Below are 23118 nucleotides of genomic sequence, written 5' to 3' on the forward strand. Positions count from 1 at the left end.
ACTTATATATTCCAAATTCTTCTTGTATTGTCCTCTTCCTGCCCTAATCTTAGTAGTGCAGTTTCAATGAATTGTGAAACAAACTCTTGACTCTTTCAAATCAGCAAGCTTGTAAGTTCAAATTTTTCTCACTGATTGGTTTGATCGTTGTTGTTGGTACCAAGCAAATTCTTGAACCTGTCACATAGTTTGTCTGGATCACTCATTTGGATCTAGTGTTATTGAAATCTATCACAGCAAGTGTAATGATTTTGTGGTTTTTTTCCCTGTATTGCCTCGCTTTAATTTTTAACTCAGCTTTGTTGTTGGGGATAATGATTTGTTGATCTAAAAAGCCTTAAGAATTGAGACTGAAGTTACTCTATTGATAGTTTTGTTCCTAATGCAAATTGAGCTGATAATATCTACAGTGGTGTGTATAGGATGAAAAACTCTGCAGGGAAAAGAAGGGGACGCAAAATGTTTCCTTTTCTAGGTCTGTTACTGATGTGACTACTGCCACTGCTGTGGAAACTCAACATGTCAGCTATGATGGGGTAGGTCCGGTGAATTGGTCTCTCACAAATGACCTTTTGTGATTGACTAATCTCAGCTTTCTGTCACCTAAAAATATATTTTTCTCCATTTGTCAGATTAACACAGGACTCCTAGTCAGTAGAGTCAAAGTGTTGTTGCCATAAGTCAGCACAGCAGAAAAGGAGACAACCCTCACAGAGAAGAGCGATGGCTGGACACAAGGGGCTGTGCAGATGGTCAAGTGTGCAAAAGAAACTGTAGAGAGTCCTCATTATGTTCCAAGACACCACAATGAAGAGCAAGTCTGGTGATTTTACTCTAATCTCTCTAGGAAACCAAAGGCCAATGCTCTATAGATTGTCATCTAGGAGGGCAATGCTCAGTTGTTAGAAAAGGGCAACCGTCAGAATAAATACGTCACTTAAACTTTAATCACTCTAACCTCTCTGACCAGGCTTTGACCACTGGGCCGAGGGGCAAAATATCTTCAAAACACAAAGTATATAAAGTACTATATATATATATATGTATGTATGTGTTAATAATAATAATCATAAATATATATTATCTGCATTCATTAATTAGCATATATGTTCCTGTATATAGGTGTGTGTGTGTACACACTCACTCAATCCCATTACTATTTGAGTTATGGAAGAGAAGCTGTAATCTTACCAAGGAGGGGCTTGTATAAATCCAAGCAATGTAGATCTGTTGCAAGATAGGGTAGGTGTCAGTGTTCCAAAAGCCTTGACGGCAAGACCCAAGATGGAATATGGACTTGGACTTGTAAACTTTTAGGGAATCAATTGCGGTTGGTATTCTAGGAAACTTGGTTAACAGCTACTCCTCCTGTCTGCAAGCTGAATAGTAATGAAATTGGATATAGGGGTATTGATGTTACATATAGATAAATTGACATGATTAAATGATTTAATAATTAATATTTGTAAATATTCTAGTTTGAATTATTGTACTGAGGACATGCAATGTAGATTTTGAATTAAATATATAATAATTATGTCTAACTTATCAGGGGACATTAAATATGTAATAATTATGTCTAACCTATCAGGGGACATTACATATAAACAGGATCTGGTATATCAGTTCCAACTTTATAGCATTGCAGTCCTAGACACCTACAGTTTCTTCATTTTAATTGTCAGTTTCAGAATTATTTATGTTTAGAACAGTTAAAAACAGATTTTATAATGGCACATAGGCATTGCCTCTACGCTTCTATGCTTTCATCGAAAAATGGCAGGATCTGGTATATCGGTTCCAACTTTATAGCATTGCAGTCCTAGACGCCGACAGTTTCTTCATTTTAATTGTCAGTTTCAGAATTATTTATGTTTAGAACAGTTAAAGCAGATTTTATAATGGCACATAGGCAATGCCTCTACACTTCTGTGCTTGTATCGAAAAATGGCAAAATTATTTGGACCACTCTTGATAGTTGCAAAAAAGAAATGATTATTACACAATTTTCTGCAGGCAATTTCCCATGAGAATTCAACTATTTAAAGGGTATTTCAAATGAGAATGCAGTTAATTTCCCACAGGAATTCAACTATTTTAAGGGTATTTCAGTTGAGAATGCAGTCAATTTCCCACAGGAATTCAATTATTTTAAGGGTAACTCAGTTGATGTGCAAAGTAGTTCATCTCAATCGCACCATTTTCTGTTTCCTTTATTTCTGTTGGACACTCTTGAGCAAAGATTGCCGTCTCACTAGGAAGCAAGGAAATGTAAGCGTTATGGAGCTTAATTTCATGTGATTGGCAAGCTAAAGTAGCATCTTAAGTGCATAGTTGTTTATAGAAATTTTCTGCAGTCTCCCATTTTTAGTGCTCATTATAGAAAGTTAAATATGATCAGTGTTTATTATTTTTTCCTTATTAGAGCCCATTGCTTTTTTCTAATCAAATTGAAATATTTGATGTGAATGTAGATATTGTTGTTGACAATTGTGCCATTTGCAGAAACCACATCATGGACCTCTGTAAGTTTTCTTGCTGTTGACATGTATTTTCTTATTGTATTCTCGATCACACATTTTTAGAATATATAATCCTAGACATTGTTGTTTAATACTGCATATATGCTTTGCTGTAATAGTGACTGTAAATAGTTGGTGAACATATTGTTAAATACATTTTTTTGGACAAATTTGAAACATTCCATGTATCTGTGTTCTGTTCTGCATGCAGGCATTGAGTGTCAGGCAAATCAAGCTAGTGCAACCAGCGAAGAATGTACTGTTGCATGGGGTATGTAAAAGAACTGCTCAAAATTCAGTGTATGCTGTTAAGCAGAATATCTGAAAATGATCAGATGAGACCTTGCAGTTATCTTTAGCTTCACCTGCATAATCCGTTCTTTTTTTTTTCGAGTCCAATAAATTGGGTAGGAGGTTCTGATGAATGTATAATCTGCAGATTAAATAATTTCTAAAAATACCTGAATGGACCATAGTATTTAGAGCAATTTAAGTTGTAGAAAATAAAGCTGAGAATTTTAGCTGATAGCTGCTGTAAGTTGCGATTGTGCCAATACATAAACAGTTCTGTAGAAAGGGTCTTGATTAATTAGCCATGGCCTTGCAAGGAATGTGGAAGGATGCTAGCCTCTCAAAGAAGTGGTCACCCATATAATTTTTCTGCACACACTAGATGGTCTCCTTGACTGTTCAATTTTCTTTTTTCACATTTAATAATAATTGACATTTTCTTCCACTTTTAAAGGGAGGGTTGGAGCTCTTAATAGTAGGTAGTAGTGTCATCAATTGTTATTAAAAATCTACAGAAACTGAGAACTACTGCAAGTTTTCTTTAATTTATGACAGCTAAATGAAATAATGATCTGGGAATATGTTGAGCTGTAATTGCAAAATACATTAACAGCTCTCTAGAAAGGGTCTTGATTAATTAGCCATGGCCTTGCTAGGAATGTGGAAGAGCACTAGCTTCGCAAAGAAGTGATGTCTCAGCTCTTGATAGGAGTTGTTAGTGGTTTCATCACTCTTTTCTAAATCTACATAAATTGAGGACTTCTTCAAAGTTCCCTACATTTCTGACAACTAAATGAAATAATTATCTAAAAACATGTTGAGCAGTAATTTTGTTTTGGATTCACCATCAATGATCATCCCCAGATACTGAATATGCAGTTAATCCCAATGTTCTTCGTTTGATTCCAGCATAAATTTCTCTGCCTGAACCTTTTCTTTCTTCTAGCCATCCCCAAAATTGACAAAATTTTTACCGTCCCGGAAATTTGTCTCCCCATCACCTGCCATCCACAATCCAGAAACTTCTTGCAACTGTCACAACCCTTAATATCTTCAGTTTTTTAGTTTATTTCATTGAATAATTGATTAATTTTAAATTTGTTAGAAATTATGTAAAATATCTCTCTATGTTTTAACTTTTTTAATGTATAAAGCATATATATTTAATGACAAATCTTGTTTTTGGATTTGATTGTGTATGCATTTTAAAACTTTTTGGATTATACTTCGTGATCTATCATAAGGATGGTGGATCACAGAGTGTAATCCGAAACGTTTAAAAATGCATACACAATCAAATCCAGAAACAAGATTTGCCATTAGAAATGGATTGTGGAAGTCTGATATGATTAATATATATTTAAATGCTTTATTTTATATATACACATACATATATAACCAATCTACATCTATATGAAAGATATACTTAAAAGTTTTACTATCGCTAAAATATATTTGTACATCTTACCAATTGCAACCATGCTGTTGTTTGATTTTCTTTGCTTCCACATTTTTTCCAAAGTGCTCCTAGAGTCTTTGTGAAAGCCTTTTAAGCACATTGGATTGTTATCTGTCATGCCAAGTGTGATTCACTTGGTAAATTGGTGTTGTGACAGAGATTGGCAATTTGGAGGTGACTTGATAATTTGGAGCGAAACAACCCACCAAGTCATTGAGCTTTTGTACCCTATCCAGACTCCGATTTTTTAGGATTATTCTGAGGATGATGAATGTCACTTGATCCTACCAATTGCATTTTTCTTAGATTATTTAAGCTTTTTAGTGAACTGTTTTGTGCATACCCTGCAAATCATACAATCTGTGATGAATTGTGGGGTTGCCCATGTTCCTCAACAGATGCGTGGCTGTTAGTATTTCCACCTTCTGCACAACTCTTTTTATAAGTGTTGCCAATGTGGCTGAAAGAAAGTCCAGCATAACATAAATACCAATCAAAAGCATTTCTTTGTGTATGATATCATTTCAAGTCTGTGGCCATATTTATTTTTCTTTTCAGCAAATTCAGTGTTCTGCAATTTCATATCACAGAATTTTCCATTTTTTCACATCATATGGCAGCCACTTCATTTTGTTCTGCTAGGCAACATGTGCTCTGTATGATTCTGTATTCTGAGGTGTTTTACAAGACAGTCTGTATGTAATGTTTGTGCTTCCATATTTTATGCCTCTTTTCACAGTTGCTCTTTTATTGAATATCACAGTTGCTGCATTCATGGGTTGATGCCCCTTTGACGCACTGTGTTAAAAAGTTCATATGCATTGTGTATGATTTTATAGTTTTGCATGCATGTTTATTAGGGCTTTTCTATCTGGATATCTCAGAAAGATCTTCCTAAATATGTTATCTTTGAATATTTTTCCTTGTAATTCTCCTTCAAAACTTACACCCCCATTGATTGTTACACCAAAAACAAGCAATGAAGTTGAAATCTGTTACAATTTGCAATCAATTTACAAGGATAAACTTGGACTGAGTACTGTTGCTGACGTAGGTAAAAACGTGATTTAATGCCAACAAAATAGAGTGGATTTATTATGGGAATGAAATGTGTTAAAAATTATTTATTGTATTTGTTTGTTTGCTGGAATAGAAGAATGTTGGAATTTACAAATACTGAAATTTAAAATTTTGGGAATTTTAAAATTTGGAAAATGGTTTTTGAAATATGTTGGAACTGTTTGGTTCATGTGGAAGTGAGTGAGAGGATGCATTTTCTGCATTTGGTTCCATAAATCTGAAATTGGAATACCACCTACACAAGGTTTTTATTTTAATTTCAATTTTTCAATTTTTTAAAATTGAAAGTTATCGTTGCCATTACCTTGTTATATGGCTTCTACATCTAAAATTGTTTTAAGGGCACGTTTGGTTGCAAGAATTGGGCGGGAATAGGAAAATCTGAATACCCGCATTCATAAATTAGATGTTTGTTTGTAAAATGCAAAAGTGGAATTAGAATTCCTGTCTTCTAATTTTAGCCCAAAATGGGCATAACACTCTTCCTAAAAAAAGGTGGAATTATAATAGCTTATTCCTATTCCACTTTTTATAAATCCAATTTGGCGGGTTGTTGGGTCTGCAGCTCACAAAGTGACATTGCCCCCACATCAGAGCACCCAACATTTTACTAGCTGATATCATCAAGTCGATGGAAGATCACCCAAACCACACTTTCAAACTCTTCCGACTCTCTGCTGTCTTTTTGTGGAAAGCTTGAAAAAAACCGCAATGACAGATGGGTGAGTGGGAAAGTGGACCAGTTTCCAAGCAGTGACTGGCCATCTATGGAAATGTCGAACAGAGGTGATGGAAATTGAGGAAAGAGGAATCTTTACTGTTTTTTACAGTGGATGTGCAGGGAAAATTCAATCCTCCACTGCCAAGCAAGCACATGGGGAACGCTGTATATCCCGCATGCGCAACTGCAAATGGGGGAGAGTTGAACAATGGGTCTCTCTGTTTCTGTGTGGAGAGATTGAAAGAGGTGATTGACAGAGTGAGCAATGAATATGTGAGGTTGACAATAGATTGGCTGCAGGTAAACAAGGGGCTTCCTCGAACTCTAGGAAACTTTTTTTATGTTGTCATGGCTGAGGCTCAGATTTGAACATCTGGGATACCCTGTAATGTCCCCATTTTAGCAGTTGACCAAGTGTGTGTGCGTTAGCCTTGTTTTACATGGTCCCGAGGGCTAACGAAGGGTTTAATAGGATCTTGGAGTGTTTTGGCCTAGTCATTTCCAGTTTGGGCCAAAACGAAGTTGATTTACTCAGTTTCAGGCATACTTACTATTTTTAGAAAGTCGGCAGGACACAGTGCAGGTCAATTTTGGTGATTGGATTCGATACTCCTCGGTGAGAGCTTTCCGATGAGCTATCACTCGCATTATTCGGAGTCCGATTGCTAATACATTTTAATGCCTGAAGTTTTATTAAAGTAACGTCTAATTTAATTGTAAAATATTAAAGTGTTACTTTAATATTTATTTTATGGTGATGTGTACCCAAGGGAGACATAAGGGGTATTTTAATATATGTTTTATATTACACATCTTTATCCCACATTGCCGATATGAGTTGAGCGGACCCGTGGGAATAGAATAAAAGGAAGCATTTGTAGCTTCATTAGACAGGTTGAATATGAGAAGAAATTGGTGTGTGAGTTGCAGCTTTGTTCTTGGCATTTGAGGACGTCTATCCTCTCTTGTAACATTCTAGACGTCATTCCCTTGGGGTTTGGCCTTTGGAATTCTTTCTTATTGGCTTCATTATCAGGCAGTTTAGTTGCATTTCCGGCTACAGGCAGATTTGATATTTTGCTCATATCTTCTTCACTACTTGTCCGACGCTTATGCCGCTTGGAGAGAATGGTATTATGAAGGTAGTGGACTGATTGGAGGACAAAGTATTGTAGCAGCAAGTTCGTAAGCATGGGCTGGAGTATTATGGCAATATTGCTGAAGTAATTAGTGAGTCGATAAATCTGCCATGTATTTGGTTTTATGAATTCTGAAAATAACATTTTATTAGCAGCAGTTCATTTCCACTTCGCATATTATTGTAGTTTCTTTCTTGTTTATGTTGTATGATACCAATTCCATGCACGAAACACAACAAACAAATAAATGTTTGATTTCCAGAGTTATAAGGGGTTTTAAGAAGTTGAATGCAAACTGTTTGACATAATTCCTTTCAGCAATTTGGTTTAGTTTTTTGGGACATCCAAGGGTGTCCATTACAGTGGTATCAAAGCTATAAGTCCTGCCATCCTGTGGAGGTCTTATAGGGAATTTGGAACAGCCGGATAGAGGGAAAAAGTAAGTAAAAAACACAGGGTAAGCATTTATGTTTGAGCATGCGACAGGGGTCTTATAATTTCCGCGATACCAGAGCAAGACAAAATAGGATTTCAGACTTGCAAAGCAAACAGTCTAGTACATCCATGCAGGGGGACATTGAATTCAACCATACAGACACAGAGGAGATATTCTGTGATCAGGACAATAATATGGGTGATCGAGATGACAGGAATACAGGATTAGGCGGAGGCAGAAATGCTGGTCCAGATCAGGGGGAGGTACTGTTTCGACAGTTACTGGATACATTAGAGCAGGGGCAGCGTATGCAGCAGGAGCAGAATAGGCGAATGGACATGATGTTGCAACTCATGGCTAGACAGATGGGTGTCAATATTAATCCAGGTGATGCCAACAACAGAAACAATAACAACGAGAGAAACAATAACAACGGGGGAAACAATAACCATGAAGGCCAAGGCAACAACAATGGTCCTGAGAATAACATTAATGGTAATAATGGACATGGCAACAATGGGAATGAGGCTGATAACTTTAGACACGTTGCACGCCCAGCACGGACTGCGAGCTCAAGACCTCTTCTACCCACTTTTCCACCCAGAGATCCGGTTCAACCAGTAAACGAACCGCAGATTACCGGGTTACAGGATCAGTTCAGGAGGGACTGGGAGGCTAGTGGACCAGAGTTTCAGGCGGATATTTCTCTTAGAGATTATATGGACTTGAGGATGAGACACATGCCTAAAGCAGGAGGGAGGAATCAAAACTTTGAGCTGAGGAATAAAGTTGGAAAACTTTCTTTACCTTATTATGATGCTTCAGGGAAGATGACTGCACGAGCTTGGGTGCACAAGGTAGATACATACTTGCAGCTAAATCCTATGCCTGAGGAGGAGGCTATCAAGTATGCGGCTATGCACTTGGATGGTGTTGCACATGAATGGTGGCATCATGGCATGGTGACTTTGGGGCATAATCAAATTACATCCTATGAGGAATTCACCGAAACATTGATTGGGAGATTTGACACTAAGGATCCCGAGTTACATTTCAAGGAGCTAGCACAGTTAAAACAGTCAGGTTTTGTGGATGCTTACATTGCCGAGTTTACTGATATCTCTCCTAGGAGATTGGTGGTGTTATTTTGTGATGGTCTTGCTGATCCATTACGAGGTTGGGTGAAGAGACATGATCCACTCACGTTAGCTGAAGCAACTAAAAAGGCACGAGATTTAGCCCCTTCGGTATACAGAGGAAAAAACCATTCAACAGATTCTTCCTACCGCAAGGACAAAGACAAAAAATCATTTCAGAAAGAGTATAGCAAACCCAAAGAAGGATCAAAAGGACTAGAAAATGAAACCTTAAATGAACTTCGAAAGAAGAAGCTGTGCTTCCATTGTAGAGAGCCTTGGGACTTATCTCATAAATGTTCTCTCAAGGCTAAGGCAAATCAAATGGAGTATTTTTCAGCAGAAGAGTCAGAGTCAGAAGGGGAGGATCAGCACTCCGATTCAGATGAGGGTAACACTATAGAGGAGAGCAACATTCCTAAGGATGATAGATCGTTGGCACGCTTGACAGGGGCCCAAAAGGCAATCACATTTAAGGTCAGGGGTACTATCCAGGGGCAGAAAGTGATATCTCTTATTGACACTGGGGCTACACATAACTTCATAGATGCACAGTTGGTAGCCAGGAGAGGGTTACAGACAGAGGAGCATGATGGGTTTAGAGTCATGGTGGCTAACGGTGATAAGTTATTATGCACTCGGAAGATATCTAATCTTCGCATCAGGTTTGGAGATGGCTACGAGTTGGAGGATGAGTTCTATGTTGTGGACATGGGAGATTATGATGTCATCCTCGGCATGACATGGATGGCTTCACTAGTTGAGTTCACACTCAATCTAGCGAAATTGGAGATGAGATTCCAGCATGAGGGCAGAACTGTGGTACTTAGAGGGCTTTCAGATGGAGGTTGCAGAGTAGTGTCCTTGAGGAGAATGCAGAGACTTTTTCGTCATGATGACACAGAGTGGGCGACAGAGTGCCACATTATGCCAACTTCACCAGAGCCACAAGAAAAGAGTCATCCACTAGATGTCCAGAAGATACTTGATAGACACGCTAAAGTATTTAGCGATATTCCTCATGGGGTTCCTCCTGACAGAGGGATGGAACATGTTATTGAGCTCGAGGAGGGAGCCAAACCAGTTATGATTACTCCCTATCGTCATCCTAAGAAACACAAGGATGAGATAGAGAAGGCGATTAAGGATTTGTTGGAGATGGGGCATATCAGGCCCAGTAAGAGCCCTTTTGCTTCAGCAGTAGTATTGGTAAAGAAGAAGGATGGGACGATGCGCATGTGCATCGATTACAGGGCACTGAATAAGAAAACAATTAAAAACAGGTATCCCATTCCTAGGATTGATGAGCTGATTGATGAGTTGCATGGGGCATGCTTCTTCACCAAAATTGATTTGCGATCCGGATACCATCAGATCAGGATGAGAGCAAAGGACATTGAGAAAACAGCCTTCCGATGTCACTATGGCCACTTTGAGTTCATGGTTATGCCATTTGGTCTAACCAATGCACCTGCTACATTTCAAAGTTGTATGAACCAGGTATTCAAGAAGCAGCTGAGGAGATTTGTCTTGATCTTCTTTGATGACATCTTGGTCTTCAGTAAGACATGGGAGGAGCACTTACATCATCTAGAGGAGGTGTTATCTATTTTGGAGAGAGAGTCATTGTATGCCAAGGAATCTAAATGTGAGTTTGGCATGACTGAGCTCCTTTACCTGGGGCATATCATTAGTGCAAATGGCGTTCGGGTTGATCTCGAAAAGATTAGAGCTATTGTAGAATGGCCTACTCCCACAAACCTTACACAGCTTAAGGGATTCTTTGGTTTATGTGGTTTTTATAGGAGGTTTGTTAAGGGATTCTCACAGATTGCTACACCCTTGACAGATCTTACCAGGAAAGGAGCCTTCGTGTGGACAGGGGCAGCATAGAGGTGTTTTGAGCATTTCAAGCAGGTAATGTCTTCATGTCCAGTTCTAGCTCTACCGGATTTCACGAAGCCTTTTGAGCTTCATTGTGATGCATCAGGTGATGGGATTGGAGCAGTATTGATACAGGAGAAGCATCCCATTGCATTCGAGAGTAGGAAGCTCCGAGGAGTTGAGAAAAGTTATTCTGTCTATGACCGGGAGATGTTGGCCATAATGCATGCATTGGCCAAATTTCGATCATATTTGGTAGGTGGACGTTTTGTGATCAAGACTGATCACAACAGTATTAAATACTTCATGAGCCAGCGTGATCTTAATGACCGGCAACAAAAATGGGTGACTAAATTGCAGGCTTATGACTTTGACATAGAGTTTGTCAAAGGTAAGAAAAATGTGGTGGCTGATGCCTTATCTCAGAGACCTCACTTATGTGCTCTGGCAGAGATTTCAGGAGATTAGAGAGATCGGATTATAGAAGAGTATGTCGGAGATGCTTGGGCTTCTGGATTGATTTCAGGTACCATACAGGATGATCACTATGAGGTGATAGATGGATTGATCAGAGTTCAGGACAGGGTTTATTTGATTCCTTCATCACATTTGAGAGAGGCGATACTGAAGGCATTTCATGATGCACCCACAGCTAGACATCCGGGGGTCTTCAAGACCTACAGGCAGATCCGAGAGCGGTTTTCATGGAAAGGGCTCAAGGATGATGTTCAGAGGTATGTCAGGGAGTGTGTGGTTTGTCAACAGAATAAGGGAGAACACACATTTCTTGCAGGTTTATTACAGCCCTTGCCCATTCCTGATAGGAAATGGGAAAGTATTTCGATGGACTTCATCACTGGTTTACCACGAGTGCAGGGAAGGGATTGCATCTATGTGGTGGTGGACCGCTTGACGAAGTTTGCTCACTTCATTGCTATTCCGTCCACTTACACAGCAACACAGGTGGCAGATCTTTTCTTTAAAGAGATATTCAGGTTACATGGGTTGCCCAGATTCATTGTCAGCGACCGGGATAGTAAGTTTATGAGTGTTTTTTGGCAAGAGTTGTTTAGGTTGTGTGGTACAGATCTTACACCTAGCACTAGTTATCATCCGCAAACAGATGGGCAAACAGAGATTGTGAATAAATGGGTGGAAGGATATTTGAGGAACTATGTAATTACACAACAAAAGGCTTGGATCAGATGGTTGCATATGGGAGAGTATTGTTATAACACCACTTATCATATGTCCATCAAGATGACTCCTTTCATGGCACTCTATGGTTATGAAGCACCTAGCTTCATGGATTTAGTTTTGGGGGACAGTAGAGTGCCCAAAGCCAAAAACTTATTGCAGGATAGTCAGGACATCCTGAAAGTGCTCAAAGAGAATATACAACAGGCCCAGAATCAACAGAAATTGTATGCTGATCAGCACCGAATAGAGCGCAGTTTCGAGGTAGGGGATATGGTTTACTTGAGGCTACAACCATATAGACAGTCATTGCTCAAGAAGAGCGGAGCTGAAAAGTTGAAACGTAGATTTTATGGTCCCTACAGGGTGATTTGCAAAGTGGGCAAAGTCGCCTATGAGCTTGAGCTTCCAGAGGGCAATCGAGTGCACAACGTGTTTCATGTGTCTAGGCTTAAGAAAGCCATTGGTCAGAGTGTAGTGCCTTCTGCAGATTTACCCCCTTTGGATGAGGAGGGGAAGCTTGTGTTAGTACCTGAGGCTATTCTGGATACCAGAGAGAGGAAGCTTAGAAATAGGATAGTGAAGGAGTATTTGGTCAGATGGAAAGATCTGCCGGAGGAAGATTCTACATGGGAGAGTGAGCAGGTTATTCAGCAGGCTGGACTGAGATTGCTTGAGGACAAGCAATTTCAAGGGGGGCGGACTGTAATGTCCCCATTTTAGCAGTTGACCAAGTGTGTGTGCGTTAGCCTTGTTCTACATGGTCCCGAGGGCTAACGAAGGGTTTAATGGGATCTTGGAGTGTTTTGGCCTAGTCATTTCCAGTTTGGGCCAAAACGAAGTTGATTTACTCAGTTTCAGGCATACTTACTATTTTTAGTAAGTCAGCAGGACACAGTGCAGGTCAATTTTGGTGATTGGATTTGATACTCCTCGGTGAGAGCTTTCCGATGAGCTATCACTCGCATTATTCGGAGTCCGATTGCTAATACATTTTAATGCCTGAAGTTTTATTAAAGTAACGTCTAATTTAATTGTAAAATATTAAAGTGTTACTTTAATATTTATTTTATGGTGATGTGTACCCAAGGGAGACATAAGGGGTATTTTAATATATGTTTTATATTACACATCTTTATCCCACATTGCCGATATGAGTTGAGCGGACCCGTGGGAATAGAATAAAAGGAAGCATTTGTAGCTTCATTAGACGGGTTGAATATGAGAAGAAATTGGTGTGTGAGTTGCAGCTTTGTTCTTGGCATTTGAGGACGTCTATCCTCTCTTGTAACATTCTAGATGTCATTCCCTTGGGGTTTGGCCTTTGAAATTCTTTCTTATTGGCTTCATTATCAGGCAGTTTAGTTGCATTTCCGGCTACAGGCATATTTGATGTTTTGCTCATATCTTCTTCACTACTTGTCCGACGCTTATGCCGCTTGGAGAGAATGGTATTATGAAGGTAGTGGACTGATTGGAGGACAAAGTATTGTAGCAGAAAGTTCGTAAGCATGGGCTGGAGTATTATGGCAATATTGCTGAAGTAATTAGTGAGTTGATAAATCTGCCATGTATTTGGTTTTATGAATTCTGAAAATAACATTTTATTAGCAGCAGTTCATTTCCACTTCGCATATTATTGTAGTTTCTTTCTTGTTTATGTTGTATGATACCAATTCCATGCACGAAACACAACAAACAAATAAATGTTTGACTTCCAGAGTTATAAGGGGTTTTAAGAAGTTGAATGCAAACTGTTTGACATAATTCCTTTCAGCAATTTGGTTTAGTTTTTTGGGACATCCAAGGGTGTCCATTACATACCCATGGGGAGAGCCCCTGTTTTATGTCCTGTTATCAATGTAATGGTGAATCTTATTCTGTTGCTTCCCAACAATTGTGACAGAAATGGTGTTCATGCCTTCCTTGCTCTGCCCCCACATCAGATGCCCAAGTTTGAATAGCTCTCTCTTACCACAGTGCCGAAGATGTTATCCAGTCATTTTGTTTGCAGAGCATTTTTCCTCCATTTTTTTCCAAGCTGAGCGGGTATTGTGACTCCTATATCTGCATCTTGCTCAGCTTGGTATTCTTTTACTGTCTTGTGTTTAGATGGGCACTGTAACTATCCCCAGTTGATATAGAAATCAGTACTTGCTAAACATATACATTCCAATTCCAATTCCAATTCTTAAAACCACACAAAAAATGCCTCTTCTGACTCCTCTTCTAGGTCAACCAAACAGGTCAGAGTGATATTCCGGAAATCATTTTATGAATGTGTGAATTCCAGAAGTAAGCTTATTTTCAGCATAGCTGATTGCCGCATTTGGCAATTCCTGCAATCAAACGGGCCTTTAAGTGTTATCATGCATTCTTTGTGTTCCACTACAGTAATAGGAGTTAAGCCCTTAAAATAAGTAAAATATCAAAAAAAACAGTTAACTAGTTTTTTTTGATAGATAAAAATGCAGTAAACTAATTTTTTTTGATAGATAAAAATGCAGTAAACTATTAGTGCTGTACTCGTCCATGTAAAATGAAATCAGCTCTACCATACTGTCTACTAATTGAGAAATGTTCTATTTGAGTTTTTAAAGGACAAGATTTACATTCCACTGACCAAATTATATTACAATACTGTTCTAACATACTTAAAAGCTAAGATACCGATTTGTCTGGTATAGGCTAGGCGTCCGCATGTGGACAGATTCTGGACGCGTCCGGAAGCCCTGCAGAAGCTGGCCGGAATCCAGCCGCAGGCTCCCGGATGCGTTTACGTGGGCCCAGCGGCGAAAAGACCCAAAAAAACGATGATAATGAGATCCTGCTTCAAAGAATGGATGCAATGGTAGCATTGGTGGCAGACACAAGAGAGCATGCTGCATAGAAGCACTATAAATGTGGAGTAAGAGAGGAGCTTCAGGTGGCAGTAAATGAATTCAGCTCAAAGAAATTATATTGTAAGGGGTCGTGAAGGTATAATTGGAGGTCAGAATACACAGATCCACAAGAGGAATGCAAGCATTGGAGTAAATACCTTGGCAGCGAAGCATTGCATAGTCAAAATGATTATAATCGGTTCAACTAATTGTAATTGTCATCACCCAGGAAAGCAAGACATTGTGATTGGGTGTTAAGCCTAAAGAATCTGGACTGTTCCAGTGTTTCATCAATTGTTGTCCCACATGTTTTTGGATTTCGTGCTTCAATAAAAAATAAAAGAACTCTGGCCAGAGAAGCCAATAATCATATTCTTTTCAATGATGGCCTTTTTTTTGGCTTCCCATAATCTGGCAAAGGCGTGAAATCTAAAAAAAATATTAAAGCTTGAAAAAGAAATGGTTGCCAGGGTACTGTTAGAGTTGCAATGGCAAGCTAATTCCAAAAGCAATAAACACTAAGAAATTTATCAAGCATATGTATATATATATATATGTTTCCTCCCACTTCCGCATCCAAGAAAAAATCCCCTGCATCCCATATCCACTTCGGAATCCGCATCCAAATTGGTAACTTAGCTTAAATGTTATTGGTAACTTAGCTTAAAAGTTAATGGCTGCATAAATTTGGGGATACAAGAAGATATGTTAAATTGGCATTTCATATTATAACTTTGATAAATATAATTTTGCTGTGTTACATTCTGATGCATAAATTTAGAGTTCTTTCATCAGCAAGTGACTAGGTATTACACCTGAATAAAATATGTTCACTTACTTTCACCGTAACCAAGGCTGAGGATGTAAGATACAAAGGCTTTAATGCTCGAGTTACAGCGCACTTCATTAATGGATTCGTTAAGTTGCAATGTGCATTGACTCAAATCTTCTCCATCTTCCTCTGTCATGGCTTTCCTTTACGGTGTTTTGCACAGTGTCTATTCGGAATGGCATCAAACCCCTGGCAGATCTGCCCAATCTCCAACTGCTCTATTACCAATCTGGCATTCAAAAATTGATTGAATGCCATGGACCATGCCACCATTGGCACTCCAGCCCTTACACTGTTTAACGTTGAATTTCTCTGTTTCTCATTGCTTTGATGAAACCCCCGGGAAGCAAAGCGCAGGAAGTAACTTGGCCTCTGACTGGATCCTTAATCATCCAAACAAATGGCAGTAAAGAAAAAGCACTTCAAATTGTGGACTTTGAAATTTTTATAAAATTTAGTTTACTGCACATGGACAGTTACGTGGACTAGGAATAAATTAGAGGTCATTTTTTAAATAATGGTGGTCAAGATAAAACTGCGGTTTCAAATGTTTTTGTTGATAGTTAAGCAAGGTTGTTGCCCTTGATTACACGTGTTCAATGCATCTCGTGTGCCATGATAGTATTACATTAGTGTAGAAATGTGGATATATCATGCTACACAAATTCCATTCTCTTGTCAGTTTCCCATTGTTAGACTTCATCGTGCTGGGTTGGGTAATGTTTCCTGTCACGAAGGACTCTGCGGAAGTGTAACAACTTTGTAGGAGGGTGGTAACATGCTCTGACAATTTTCTTGTCCACACTTTTGCTTTAGTCTTTACAGGTTCAAGCAGTTCTTGTCAAGATGGTTATCTTGTTTTTGTGCATTATGTTCTCATGGTACTCGACCATGCAGTCCATTGTAAGGTAATTTCCTTTTGATTAGATTATTATTGGGTACTTCATTTTAACATATTTCATGTCTCCAGACATCTGTATCAAACACATTAGATGCTTTTGTGTATTTTGATGAGTTGTTTGAATTTTTATTATTATTTAAATATGGTGCTCCTTACAGTAACCTTGCAAAAGTCTAATGTCAGGAGTCCAATCTACTTTCTGTGAGATTGTTTTATGCTATAAATTCATGTTTCGAGTGGATTGCTTTTGAGGCATCTTTATTAGTTTTTAAATGTGGTGGGCCTTACAGTAACCTTGCAAAAATCTAATGTCTGGACTCCAATCTACGTTCTCTGCGAGATTGTTTTATGCTATAAATTCATGTTTCTGAGTGGATTTTTTTGAGGCATTTATCTTGTCTAGCTAAGTTGATTGTGCCTTTGCCATTTCCATGCCAACTTTGCCATTGAGTGAGGACAGTGAATCAGGTTTCATTACATGTTTCTGTTTTATTTTAAATTACTTCTACATGCTACAACATTGATTTGCCTTCTATTTGTAAAACAGGCGTATGCAACCATGCCTTCCACTTTCACTGCATAAGTAGGTGGCTGAAGACACGTCAAGTCTGTCCTTTAGGTGGGAACTGCTTTTCTTCTATTGCTGTTACAAAGATTGCTTAGTGGTTAACAAGCTATTCTATTAGTTTCTTCTCAATTCTGGCTTGTGTATCATCTAATGTCTGCAGATAACAGCGAATGGGAGTTTCAGAAGTATGGACATTAGAACTCATATGGCTCTGATAGCTTCAAGGCCCATTTCAAAGCATATATGTTGCCTGTAGCCTTGACCTGTTCGTCATATTACATACTGTCAATGGAGATTCTTGTGGCTGTGAAATTTTAAGTGATATGTTAGGAGGATCTGTTTCTGATCTTTGATTTAGAGCTGTACAAGAATGCCGCTCTATTGTATTACATTATGAATGAAAAATGTAAGAGAAGAATTATGTTGGTTCATGTTTTCTATTTTTGTCTTAGATAGGTCTGATTAGGCATTTATGCTTGTATTTTGTCTCAATAACTTTTGGAAAAAATACCTTGTTCATTGTTTTTGTAAAAATAAATAGTATAAAGTTGTTGAAGATTTGGATCGGACTAATCATAAATCTATATAGCTTAGTATCATCAATTTTAATGAATTTATATTAATCAAATCTAGAATTTTTGATTTAATTGTTATCTATTTATTTGGAACGATAAACATACACCACATAAATGAAATAGCTTTTGATGCCGATATATAAGAATTTGAATGATCGCAGGCATCAAATTTTAAGACCACTTATGGAATGAGCAAGCTAAAGTCTGGTGTATTGTGATTAAAGAGTTAGGAGCCTTTCATTTTATCACATATTATTTCAGCTTGTAGTGGAGAATTGAAGATTTACAATGACACACATACATATATCCAAATTTGAGGTCTGGATCAGTTAGCTGAATGTTTTATAATTGCCATAAGATCATAATTTTATAATAGTTATGCCTAAGTTCATTGAATGAGGTTTGTGGTGAGATTGTTGTCATTTATGACAAATTTGTTTCGAGAAATGAGGAGGTTGTTTGTTTCATTGGTCAAGAGTCCTAAATCATGGCTTTACCGTTTTTGTAGGGTGTATACTTGATCTCTTACTTCTTTTGTCTAATTGGTCAAGAGTCTTTTAAGTCATTGGAATATGTTCCTTTGGCTTTACTATTTTTGTCAGGGGTATGCTTGATCTCTTACACTTGAAATGCCATTGAACCGAGGTGTTTGTGTTGTTTGCTATATTGTTTTGGAGTTTTGTTGGGAAGCAGGCATGGAGGATCCTGAAACCTTGGTGATTGATGTGGTCTTTGTCATCATTGTTCATGCTTCTAATTGGAACTACACTAACATTAATACTCCCGCTTAGTTAGGGAGGATAAACACAAGAAATATATTACACCATTGGCAATATTAGGAATGACAAAATCTTTGATAAGAAGCAATCCTCCATTTTGATATCTCATTTGATATGATGAGTATTGGCCAACAAAATATCAACATATGATATTCACCAAATTCTATGAGTAATGATATTAAGAGTAATGGCCTCTTGGTTGTCAAGTCACATGACATTCACCAAGTACTTTGTGTAATGGTCTTTTGAATGTAGAGTTGCAAGATATTCACCAAGTATTGTGAGTAATGGCCTCTTGAATATCAAGTCACATGATATTCACAAAGTACTATGTGTAATGGTCTCATGAACATCAATTTGCATAATATTCACCATGTACTCAAAATGTTAGTAAGGTATGTGCACACACATTCTCATAATGCTTACCATATTAACAACCATTGGTTTGTTTAAGGAACTTAATCCACTGTGCAAGTTATCATTGATGCCCATCACAATAAAAGACCATGTTCTCTCTAAGGAACTTAATCCACTGTGCAAGTTTACAATCTATTATGATTTATTTCAGACATTGTAAAATGTCTATCACGATAGAAGGCTAAGTTATTTCAATAACTTATTCATATACAAGTGATAATCATTTGGAAGTTGTCACTTCCTCATGATGTACACAGAGGGTGGACCCATTAAAATCATATAGTCAAACATAGGGACTTTCAAACTCACTCTAAATATAAATCATATGAGCTCCTTGTTGGCGTGCCCTTAGCACCCAACTTTTTAAAATTTGATCCCAGTCCCTTGGAAGTAAACCCCTAAAATTGTCCCCATATCTTGTTAATTTTAATTGATAATGATGCTTTTGTAAAGCCTTATTTGTGAAGAGACATTGCCCTGAGATTGTGGTGAACTTGAACTTTGAACCACAAAGTTCAAAGTTCAAAGCTTGAAGGTTAAGATGAATGGTTCAAGTTCAAGTTCACTGTTCAATTCAAAATTTTGGCATGTGGGTTCATGTACCATGGTTCAAAGTTAAAAAAATTTAACTTTGACATTTAGGTTCAAATTCAAGGTTAAAAGTCTGACCTTGATTTCCATGAAGGCTTTTCTCGAAGTCGTAATAATCTAGATTGTATATCTACATGTACCTTAAATTATCATTCAACCTTTACATGAAATATCAGAACATTAGGAAGGATGGCTACAAATGGTGATAGTATTAGGAATGAAAAAATCTTCGATAAGAATAAATCCTCCATTTTGATATTTCATTTGATATCACGCGTATTGGCCTTCAAAACATCAAGCCTCTTGAATATCAAGTGGCATGATATTCACCAAGTACTATGTGTAATGGTCTCATGAACATCAATTTGCATAGTATTCACCATGTACTCAAGATGTTAATAAGGTATGTGCACATACATTCTCATAATGCTTACTATATTAACAACCATGGTTTGTTTAAGGAATTTAATCCACCATGCAAGTTATCATTTATAGCAATATACTTAGACAACAGAAGATGCCCATCACAATACAAAGCCATGATCTATCTAAGGAACTTAATCCACCATACAAGTTTACAATCTTTTATGATTTATTTCAAACATTGTAAAAATGTCTATCATGATAGAAGGTTAAGTTATTGAAAGATCGTCACCTTTCAATAACTTCTTTAGATACAAGTGATAATCATTTGGAATTTGTCACTTCCTCATGATGCACATATGAGGGTGGGCCTATTAAAATAATATAGTCAAACACAAGGACTTTCAAACTCCCTTTGAATATAAATCATATGAGCTCCTTGTTGGCGTGCCCTTAGCACCCAATTTTAAAATTTGATACTAGTCCCTTGGAAGGAAACACATGAAATTGTCCCTATATATAGTTAATTTTAATTGCTAATAATGCTTTATCTATGAAAAGGCATCCAGATTGTGTTGAACTTGAACTTTGAACCACAAAGTTAAAAATTCAAAGTTCAAGGTTCAGATACATGGTTCATTTTCAGGTTCAAGGTTCAATTCAAAATCTCGGCATGCGGGTTCACATACCACAGTTCAAAGTTTAGAAATTTAACTTTGAGGTTCAAGTTCAAAGTCTGAGTTCGATTCCCATGAAGGCTATTCTCAAAGTCATGCAATAATCCAGATTGTATATCTACATGTACCTTAAAGCATTATCCAACCGTTACATGAGATGTCAGAACATCACGAAGGATGGCTACAAATTGTTTGGCAAAGTATCAACATAGCCAAGAGAATCAACTCTACAGTATTGGATGCTTAAAGTTCAGATATTGAAGTGCCAAATACAGGCTCTCAGAAATAGCAATGTATTTGTCAATTAAGAAAATATGGTGTCCAAAGAGAATTCTATACAAATGGATTGCAGAATAGAAGGGCACTTGGCAGCTAGCAGAACATAGTCATCATAATTCGTTTGCTGCAATCAATTATTCATGTGCTACCTATCCGTATAAAATATGTGTGAATCATTTTGATTCTACATTATTGTCTTTAAACTCCAGCATTATAGAAGTGTCGGGCCTGTAAGAAATCAAAAGGAAAGAAGCATTGCCTTATGTAATCAAATAGGAGTATGGAAATCATTCCATAACCCGAGCTTCGAGTTGAGGATACTATAAAAGCAACATGGAACTCCATAGGCACAATGTTCACCAACTGTTTGACAAAATACTAGTTAGCAGAAAGCCAACTGTGATGATGGAGCCATATCCAAACATAAGCAATGATAGCTAGGAACGGGAAGTTAATGATTGTCTTCCCAGAATGAAAGATGACACCACCTTCCCATGCATATTATCGAGTTGCCTGCTAGCAGGCTTATAGTTGAATACGAAGAAGAAGAATCAGGTCTATCAAGAATCAAGACTCTCGTGAGCAAAGATGAGAATTGATAGAATGCAATGGAGGCGGACCTGCGTAACTGTTTGACATTGTCAATGTTGCTAAACATCCCATTTCGCATCCAACCCGCAAAGGAATGAGTTGCATGACATGAACAAGTCAATGATAAAGACAGATTCCAAATGCACGCCCAATGGCCGAATCGATTCATATTGGACTTGCACATTGGAAACACACTTATATGCCGCTGCTACGGGTATGCCATCAGAGATATTTCATGCATTAAATGCTAAGTGGAGGTGTCAATTAGAGAAACTATCATCACCTATGTTCTGAGATATGAACACACCCATGTGTTTGACAGAACGGCTTAAACATTACATATTAAGCTTTGTTTTTAGACTTAAAGTGTTAAATAATCAAAATAATTTTTTTTTTCCCAAACTTAATTCTTCTACTTAATTCTTCTATTAGTATATGATTTTAATTCTTCTATTAGTATATGATTTTTAAGGATGGCTGTGAGTCTTGTATAGATAAAACAATGGCTGATATTTGCTGTAATGACTGTGCATATATGGAAGACATGGTATACCTGATAGTTATCTCCGTCCAATCTTGGTTAATGATAACAGGTGAAGGAAATCTCAACCGTGCCTTTATCAAATCAATGCAGATGGCAAAACATGTAGTGCTTGGGCCGGATCATGTCGAACCCACAAACCTCACCGTGGGCACATTCAAATTCACTGTGAGGCACCATGGTAAGGCAGAACATACCAGTCAAGCCAATAAAGAAGACCTTGCGTAGCATGAAGAGTTCACAATCATTTGAACACAGTCACCATGATTATCATGTAACCAGATTATTCAGACGCCACCTGTTCCAAAAAGATTTATATGCACATTTCTCTCAAACTATGAAATATCTTAATTGTCATAGTAACTTTAATGTTATGAAACAAAAAGCCCCGTGAATTGACAAAAGAGATAAACCCAAAAAAGGCAGCAATCAGTTGCGAAAACTAAAACTAAAAAAGCCTGTTGATAGCAAAGAACTTAAAATATGCAAAAGGGGGAATATGGGTGTTCCTTCTTCCCGTCCACGGAAAAGAAAGGAATGCTTTTGTGACTAGGGGATGGGAAATTAGTCTTTATTTTCTGTATTTCGATTGTAGAATAAAATAATATTTTCTCTTATCATTCGCTATGATGTAAATGGTCGACCAGACAGTCTTGTGATTGTTTGTTTATTTTCATCTCTATTTAAGTCAGTGAATCTGGTAATTACATTATGTTTATGGATGAATGTTAAAAAATCTTTGTGTTTTCAGGTTAAATACATAATTTATTATTTAAGTCGTAAATCTTTCTAGGGAGGAGTCCTCAAAATTCAGAGGAAAGTTATCAATCCACTGATAATTTATTAACTGTTGGTAGCATTTGTGCCTTCATTTGGGCATTTGATTCATTAGTTGTATTTCTTCTTCATGCATGAATCTGTTTGCCGCCACTCCTCATCCAAAGTTGCTTTTGAACAAATGTCAAACTCTGTCCGACTCTGAAATCAATCTCCCTTTTCCTATAATAACATTCTCAAAAGTATCAAGGCAAATGACTTTTATAGTGTATAAATAAGAAAGTCAATATTAATTAGAAACTAAGTAATTTAACTCATGTCCATTGCTAACAAATACAATAATTGATTATAACATCTATCTTTATTTTTAATAATAGAATTAACACTACTTAATTTCTATACAAATGACTTTTGTTTAGATGACATATTCTCTTAGAAGTTTTATATTTATAATTATATTTAAATTATATTTCATTTATA

The 23118-nt window shown here is 37.4% G+C and overlaps 1 protein-coding gene and 1 long non-coding RNA gene across 3 annotated transcripts in view; both read left to right on the forward strand.

The window, feature by feature from the left end:
• Positions 1–17486, forward strand: part of LOC149561374 (uncharacterized) — a 33865-nt gene extending 16379 nt beyond the window's left edge. Inside the window, exons 2-5 of the mRNA XM_089825113.1 lie at positions 2475–2525; positions 2734–2793; positions 17028–17099; positions 17209–17486. Coding sequence (XP_089681239.1) covers positions 2475–2525; positions 2734–2793; positions 17028–17099; positions 17209–17246 — 221 coding nt within the window. The 3' untranslated portion in view covers positions 17247–17486. The remainder of the gene's footprint in view (positions 1–2474; positions 2526–2733; positions 2794–17027; positions 17100–17208) is intronic.
• Positions 17487–20365: 2879 nt separating this feature from the next.
• Positions 20366–22478, forward strand: LOC149561375 (uncharacterized). 2 transcript variants are annotated; one of them, XR_016363426.1, is made up of 2 exons: positions 20366–21534; positions 21914–22478. It is a non-coding gene; the product is annotated as an uncharacterized LOC149561375 (long non-coding RNA). The 2 variants fall into 2 exon arrangements; XR_016363427.1 differs by having other exon boundaries at positions 21517–21534; positions 21863–22478.
• The last annotated feature ends 640 nt before the right edge of the window (positions 22479–23118 follow it).

This window comes from Cupressus sempervirens, chromosome 4 (genome assembly GCF_028749045.1).
Source record: "Cupressus sempervirens isolate cs-2001-9-10 chromosome 4, ASM2874904v1, whole genome shotgun sequence".
Taxonomy (NCBI): Eukaryota; Viridiplantae; Streptophyta; class Pinopsida; order Cupressales; family Cupressaceae; genus Cupressus; species Cupressus sempervirens.